Source organism: Terrapene carolina, unplaced genomic scaffold (assembly GCF_002925995.2).
Source record: "Terrapene carolina triunguis isolate 2854851 unplaced genomic scaffold, T_m_triunguis-2.0 Scaffold26, whole genome shotgun sequence".
Classification (NCBI taxonomy): Eukaryota; Metazoa; Chordata; order Testudines; family Emydidae; genus Terrapene; species Terrapene triunguis.
This window is the reverse complement of record NW_020664377.1, coordinates 392055-400474: the sequence shown is the minus strand read 5'-3', so window position 1 is coordinate 400474 and position 8420 is coordinate 392055. Positions and strand designations below refer to the sequence as shown.

Here is an 8420-nt window from a genome sequence, read left to right as displayed (position 1 = left end):
GGAGCCTCATGTAAGTGGCACCATCCGTCCGGCTGCCCTGTTAGCCGCGTGCGCTCTGCATGGGGGGGAGAAGTCCGGACATTTACAAATTCCCCCCGGACGCTATTTTTAGCTCAAAAATCCAGACATGTCCGGGGGAATCCGGACGAATGGTAACCCTACATTTTGGGCAGTAACGGTGAAGTAACATAAACAGGCCCCCAGACTTGTCTAAATTATGTGGATGGATGCAGAACAGTCCAGAATCAGGAGAGTACTAAAGTGGCTTAGCTCACACTCCCCCTAGGCTGCAAGTTGTGTACTACACCTCTTAGAGGCAAAACACAAAATCTCATCCTATCTATCTACCTGTAACCCAGGGGTGGGCAAACTTTTTGCCCCGAGGGCCACATTGGGGTTGCAAAACTGTATGGAGGGCCAGGTAGGGAAGGCTGTGCCCTCCAAACAGCCCCCTCCCACTTCCCGCCTCCTCACTGTCCCCCTTAGAACCTCCAACCCATCCAACTCCCCCTGCTCCTTGTCCCCTAACCGCCCCCTACTGGGACCCCTGCCCCTAACCACCCCCTCGGACCTCAACCCCTATCCAGCCCCCCTGCTCCCAGTCACCCGACCCCTATCCACACCCTCCGCTCCCTGACAGGCTTTCCAGGACCCCACGCCTATCCAACCCCCTCATTCCCCATCCCCTGACCGCCCCTGCCACCGCAGAACCTCTGCCCCATCCAACCGCCCGCTGCTCCCTGTCCGCTGACTGCCCCCCGGGACTCCCTGCCCCTTATCCAACCCCCTCCAGCCCCCTTACCATGCTGCTCAGAGCAGCATGTCTGGCAGCCGCGCCGCCAGGCCAGAGCTAGACACGCTGCTGTGCTGCTTGGCAGGAGCTCGCAGCCCCACCACCCAGAGCGCTGCCCACATGGCGGTGTGGCTGCGGGGGAGGGGCCGGGAGCTCAAGGGCCAGGCAGGATGGTCCCGCAGGCCGGATGTGGCCCATGGGCCATAGTTTTCCCACCTCTGCTCTAACGTCTCCCAGAAAAACACAGGGCAGGGCTGTGCAGAAAATGGGAGTCAGGAACCAGCTACCTATGTGTCATGTTTTTCTCTCCAAACCACAGAAGTGAAGTCAGAAAGAAACATGGAAGTTAATACTGCGTGCTTTCTAAGCTCCATCAGAAAGGCATCCCAGAGTACAGGTGACAGTGCAGTAGTGAGTGGCAGCGCAGCTGGTAAGTAGGGAATATTAATACCGTTATATAAAACATATGAGTCATATATGACTATTGAAAACTTGCTAATCTCTGGTGGGAAAATAAGTGCTAATAGGTAGAGTGTTTATGAGACAAAAAATAAAAGGCCAGATGAAACTCTTTTACAATTACACTCAGCATTTAAATGAAACAAATGACTTTTTATCATTTCCAAAGTTCTAGTTATGACTCACTGCCTTACATAAATTAAGCTTCACACAAAGGCTGGCTGAATGCATCTCTCTCAAGTGTACCTCATTCTGAGGGATGACTCATTTCAGTCCCGAGGTTACCTCTGTTCCATAAAGATTTGGTGTCCCCTCACTTTTATAGCTGAAGATGACTTCTAACAAAAACAAGGTCATCAAATGTAGGAGTCATTTATGCTAAAGCAGCGATACTCAGACTGAGGCTCCTGAGTCGTAAACAACACATAACGTGTCTCCTGTGGCTCTTTGCAGCACATATTAAAACAGTTTGACTTAATTATTAACCAGTCAGGATGCTTTTACTATGTTATTAACCAATTGTAGTTGATAAAATAGTAATACTTAGTCAGTCAATTTGCTGTGAGAATAATATATATCTATATAAAAATGAAATATTTCCCGTCATACTGTTTAAATATGACTACATAGTACCATAGTGAATGAAACAATGAATTCACACTACTGGGGCGCTTTTGGGTAATGTTGATTGCTAATTTGGCTCCTGAACCACTGAGGTCTGAGTATCACTGCACTAAAGGAATGAGCCTGACAGCATGTAGTTTCCTGCATGAATAATTTTTTCTCCCCCTCATTCTGGGTATTTGCCACATACTCTCCTACATTTGGGCCTTCACAGGCTGAGAAATGACGGAATGATCTAGGAAATGGATAAGAACATAAGAACGGCCATAGTGGGTCAGACCAAAGGTCCATATAGCCCAGTATCCTGTCTGCCGACAGTGGCCAATGCCAGGTGCCCCAGAGGGAATGAAAAGAACAGGTAATCATCAAGTGATACATCCCCTGTCGCCCATTCCCTGCTTCTGGCAAACAGAGGCTAGGGACACCATCCGTGCCCATCCTGGCTAAAACCACTGATGGGCCTATCCTCCATGAATGTATCTAGTTCTTTTTTGAACCCTGTTATAGTCTTGGCCTTCACAAAATCCTCTGGCAAGGCATTCCGCAGGTCGACTGTGCATTGTGTGAAGAAATACTTCCTTTTGTTTGTTTTAAACTTGCTGCCTATTAATTTCATGTGGTGACCCCTAGTTCTTGTGTTATGAGAAGGAGATAATAACAGTTCCTTATTTACTTTCTCCACACCAGTCTTGATTTTATAGACTTCTATCATATCCCCCCTTAGTTGTCTCTCAATCACATCCATACAAAGTAGTTTCTATTCATTCAGAAAGTAAGGAAGCATTTGCCAAAATTTTCATCCAGCCCTACAATGTACTGATGAATTTTATAAGCCAGTTCTTCACCTGGTTGTAAATTGGCATAGCTCTATTAACTTCAGTAAAACTACATTGATTTGCATTGGCTGAGGATCTGGCCTTGTATGTGTACAATGTTATATAGTTATCACATAAAATACTATATTAAAATCAGAACAACAAAATATGATCCTAACTCATTCCTTCTCAGTATAAGCAAGGTTTAATATATCCTCATTAAGGACTTACACTAGTTTAACTAGATTGATTTTTAAACTAGTGTACCTTTCTAATATAGACAAGGTCTCAGTCTCAACTATAAACAGGGTAGGGCAAAGACTTTAGAATGAAAAACTGTCTCCATGGCAAATCTCTCATTGACTTCAGTGGGGACAGGACCTCACCATTATCTTAATCTGTAAAGCACCCTGCACATTTTTTTTTGCACCATGGGCTCAATCCAGCAAGTAATTTAATTATAAGCTTAACTTCATTCCTACATAAATTGATGGGACTACTCAATTGCTTAAAGTGTATTGTCCAATGGGGACCTCTAATATCAACACATATTCCAAATTACTTATCAGTTCCATCTCAAAACATCTAAGGATAAACTGCTTGGAATAGGACTTTTCCCAATATTTAGCAAGACTGATTAGTTTTCTAAAAGCTGTGTTATTATAAAGAGAAGGGTATTATTACCTGGAGTGTAAGGTAATCAGCTAAAATCTGGATAGGATGGTATGAATCCGACAATCCATTGACTATTGGGATTGAGGCTTCTTTCGCCAACAGGTCCAGATCAGATTGTTTATAAACTCTGGCCAAGACTGCATTTGTCATGCTAGACAGCACCCTACGGTAAAGCAAAAGATATCAAAGTCAAACATCATAAATATATTGCTACTTTATTCTTCAATGTGCAATGTATAAATATTAATAAGTGGTGGTAATGAATAAATTTTTTCCAGTTGCCTGAATAATATACGATATCTGCATAATCCACTAAAATGCAGACATTTAACAAGCTGTAAGAAGTAAAAGGAAATTCTTGCTCCACACACAACCCCATTCAATGATTTTCTATTTCATTTTTGATTGTCACTAAAGCAGAACTAATGATGCAACATTAATAAATGTGCAGGGAACAGAGGCGATTGTTTGTTAATATAAAATGATAGGGATTCAACTCAAAAGGTGTAAAGAACAACAGTACCATCCTAATGTGTAACATATATAAATAATTATATTTTGTAACACACACAGTAACACTATTAAAGTGGCATCAAGGTTCTAAATTAAACGACAGGGATAAAGACATTTGGCATTCATTACTGGCACTCTAGCTACAGCTCATGGTTTTGTGCCTTGGAAGTAGAGTTTCAGGGATGAGTCTGCTATGAGAGCACTGCATTTTCTATGTCATATGGATATTTTTAGGCGAATCTAGCATGAAATCGGATGCTTAGCTTTGCAATTCTGTGCTTTTGTGGAAGTAATCAGGCCCTCAAGTATGATTCTTTTGAATTATTTTGTATGTTTTAATGTTCTCTAGTAGCATCTTAAAACCAAATAGGCAAAACTGTGAACAGAAGGGTATGGAACTGTGACACAGAGGCCATTGGTGGTTCATTACTCTGTCAGCAACTCTTGTCAGGCCTGGCACACTCACTGCATCTCCCACAGTTGTCATAATCTGTACCTAAAAAGTGTCATGTAAGGTAATTGGTTTCACACTGTTCCCGAAAATCATCGTGTGGTGTATGTGCAGAATGTGTACAAACAGTTATAAATATGCACTAGAATTAGATTCTTAAAGTGTGTTTGGCAAGCGGTGCATACGCCCAGTCTGCCCTAAAAAAAGGAATGTGTATTTGCTTGTCTGCCCAGCCTGGTTGTCTGTCAGAGACAATGAAGCTACATTTACATAAGAGGGAAACAAAGCCATCAACCTAGCGAGCTGGAGAGATAGCCTCTTAACTATCAAAACAGGGGCAGGAGACCGCAAAAATGAACATGGTGTCAGCTCCCTGGTGGACACAGCAAGCTTCCTGGCTCTTGAAGCAGCGTCAATGAACTTTGGGAGGATATAAAGAGAGAGAAAAAGCCATTCTGGCATCTTTCACCTGATGAAACAAAGGAACTGAGCTCTGTAAAGGGTTCTGGTCACCTATGCTGGAAAAGAGACTTAGTGAGAAACCTTTCTTTGAACAAGAGTCTAATTAGTTAAATAAGGCTTTAGTCATAGAAGCATATTTTTATTTTTGTTTGTATGTAACCTAGCTTTATTCCTTATACTTGATATCACTTAAATGTATGTCCTTTTCTTAAATAAACTTGTTTTACTTTTACTATAAACCAATTCAGTGCAGGGTGTGTTAACCTAAGTTAAATTAAGAGGGCTGCAGTGTACTGTCTCTTTAAAGGAGCAAAAAACTTTAATAACTTCTGTAAGGGTTCAGTGAGAGAGCTGGACACTGCAGGGCAGATGTTTTCGGGGAAATTCAGGGCTGGGCGGGTGTTGGGGTCACTTTGCAAAAAGTAACTGAGCAGTGGGAGCCAGGGTGTTACCGGTTGGCATCAGATCTGGGACCCCAGCAGCATAGCATTTAAGGCACCCACAGTTGCAAGGCAGGCCTCGGTTGAACCCTAAAGTGTCACAGGAATGCTCTTACAATTGGTGGATTGCTGACTTGCCATGATGGATTTTTACATCTCCTCTGGAAAGATAGGTCCCAGTGTCAGAGTCCTTACACAGGCAGGTCTCTCATTGAAGTCAATGATATTGTTCTTCCAACTGAAGTCAAACATTCCTTATTCAGATAAGATTCCCATTAAGGGAAATCATTGATGCCACCTATATAGGTAAAGAGGAAGAACTGAACAGGATAATCTGTAAGGTTGCTGTCTGTGCCATTATTTTTTTCTAGCTAACAAGTTATAAAGGTGTTACTTTTGTTTAATCTACCTTGGATGGGTATTTAGGGGAAATGTGGTTTTATGCAAACTAGTCACCATATGACTGATAAAGAGCTTCAAGAAGATGGATCCCTTTCAATGTAAGGTAGCTACAGGGAACTCAGCCATAACATGGCCTGATGCTAGATTTCTTGCCTAACCTGTTGAAAAGATAGCCACTGCAGTGAGTACTGGAATCAGTGAATACTGACCGTGTGCCTTATGATTAAGGTATCACCTTGTAACCCTGACTCATGTCACAGAACTGGAGCCAGGAAATAAAGGTCATTGCTCTTACCAGCATTATGGTGTCAAACACACCTTTATTACGCTGCTAGAAAGCCGAACTGAAGGTCCTGTTAGAATCTTGACCAGACTGAAGTCACCAGGAAGCTGGAGCTGGCCTGAGAGAAGACCAGACTCACCCATAACTGAATCAGGCTGAAGCTAATTTGAAAGAAATAGCAGACAGCTGGGTTTGCCGAGAAAGAGAGACTTGGACTGAATCAGAGTCATCTTGAGAGAAGCTGGGGCCAATTAGGGTGTCTGAGTTTCTGAAGACAATTGGAGGGGCAAGGCCCATGACTCTGGGGCTGACTATCAGTGGTTACCCTGTATCTGGAGAAGTTACCAGGATTCCTATGTTGATACTAAATCAATGTAACTCTTATGATTTTTGTGAGTTTTGAAATGTCTGGTGTTTTGCTTAAAGCCCCCAGATACTGCAGACGTGATTATGTGTGAACCTCAACTTTCATTTTAAACTTTAAGTTTCTAGCCCTGATGGGTGTGGAGGAAAGCTTGAAAATATGACCCAAGTGCACCTTAAAGGCTCAAAAACCAAAAGGCAAAGAAAAAGAACTTCACAGTTATTTTTTTAAAAATCTCGTGATTTTGAAGCTAATCTCGAGATTTGGGAGCACTGGGTGTGGCAATAGTGCAGAGTCATGTAACAGCTCCCAAAGAACCAAGGAGATAGGGAAGTGTTTCTATCCAAAATGTATATCCCTAGTGTTTAAAAATGTTTATTGAATAAATGGTTTAATTTTCCAATTCAATGCTACCAAGTCAATAGTGGGGTTGTTAAAATGGCTTTGGGGCATATTTGTTCTTGTATAAGTGGTGGGTAGGTCAAGGGTGCAAGCCTATCCCACACAAATGTAGGAACTGACCCCTGATAATCTCAGTGGACTATCAAGTTTAATGACTGACTGCTTCAGTGCCACTGCCGCAGCTCAGCATCGGTGCTGCCGTGAAGAATATGGCATACCAGGTACATAGAATGCTGCCAGCGTTTCAGTTTGCCTGATATATCGGACACGCTAAGCAGCAGTGAAAATGTTAAAGACCCTTCTGTCTGTTATTGTGTAAGTGTCTGTCTTTAAGAGCTATTACACAGCACAGAGGAGCTTTGTTATGGCCAAATTACAAGTCACTAAAATGTGTTCTCAGTGGAAACACTGACAAACACGGACCTGCAATGGGGCTGTATTTCAACTATAATAAAACCTGTAGGCCTTTTACAGCCCTCTATCCCCCTTTACGTTAAGCCTCAGCCTCCACTATTTCTAAGCCTTTGGAGCCCTAGGTATGAAGCTGTAATTATTTGGAATACTCTCCAGACTCGTTAAAACTCCAGTATTCCTTGTTTTTTATTGTCTGTTTATTTTCATGCTCCTTGAACCAGGCTTCTATACTGGTACCTACCTATATGCTAATAAAACATGCACAAGCACTACTAGAGAGGTGACTCACAATATTTCATTTGCTCTTTGTGTGAATAGCTCAGTCCTGCTCCTGGGGAAGTCAGAAAGGATTTTGCTATTGACTTCATTCAGAGCAGGAGCAGGCCCACTGTATTTATCAGAACATCTTTGTTATGTAGAGCAGCCTGCCTGCCAGGTCAGTAAATGACCAACAGCCTCCAAACTAAATACAGGGTCTGTGTTTTTCTGGTGCGGTATTGCCTGGGGATGGCTCTCTTAAGTGGTGGGGAGTACTCTCACCCTTTCCCCCCTGTCCCTGGAACCAGTTGCTAACAGCAAAAGTCTATACTCCTCATCTTCCCTGCCAAACCATCCCTTCTTCCTCCCTCTATCAGCTTTGGCAACTTCCCTACCCTCCCTGTCAGTTTGGTTTGCAGGCTGGAGGCCATCCTCCACTTCTCTCTTTCCTTTGACCCTCCTACCTTCATGCTGCCACCACGTCCTGCCCTTCTCCAAAATCCATCCATTCCTTAAGCAACAACCTTTAGCCCCACTCTAAACAATTCTCATTTGAATTACTGCAACCTTTCTTCTCTGGCATCAGTCCATCCATCTTCTCAGTCCATCCAAAGTGCAGCTGCAAATATCTTTGCTCTGACCACATCCAGTCCCTCTTTAAATCCCCTCACCTTTGCCTCGATCAGATGTAGCCTTCACATTCTAGCTTTGGCAAATAGCTCCCAGCTGCCATTGTGATTTTTGTGTCCATCTGATCCCCTTTCCCTCTCCCAAGCTTCTCAACTATCTCCTGCTGCTTGCTTTTCAAACCCTCTTAAATGGTGTGTTCTCACTTTACTGCTAGCCAGTAAGAAAACACAGGCGGGAAGGGGCTCGGAGAACAGTGCTCTCTTTATGGGGGGAGGAGCTCTCCATCTGCCTTTAATAGAGCAGGGGAAGCTCTCCCCCTTCTCTTGTAATACTTCCCTGTCCCTAATGTCACTGGAGTTACAGTAGGGATGAATGTGGTCTGGTAAGTTTAAATGACCTACCTGCATATAACAATAGCTGCTCTAGCAGCTTCAT

General features: G+C 43.2%; 1 protein-coding gene across 1 annotated transcript in view; it reads right to left on the bottom strand.

Annotated features, from left to right (window-relative positions):
- The window catches only part of LOC112104189 (ornithine carbamoyltransferase, mitochondrial), a 36504-nt gene that overhangs the window by 14207 nt on the left and 13877 nt on the right, over positions 1–8420 (bottom strand). Inside the window, exon 5 of the mRNA XM_026650603.2 lies at positions 3376–3529. Coding sequence (XP_026506388.1) covers positions 3376–3529 — 154 coding nt within the window. The remainder of the gene's footprint in view (positions 1–3375; positions 3530–8420) is intronic.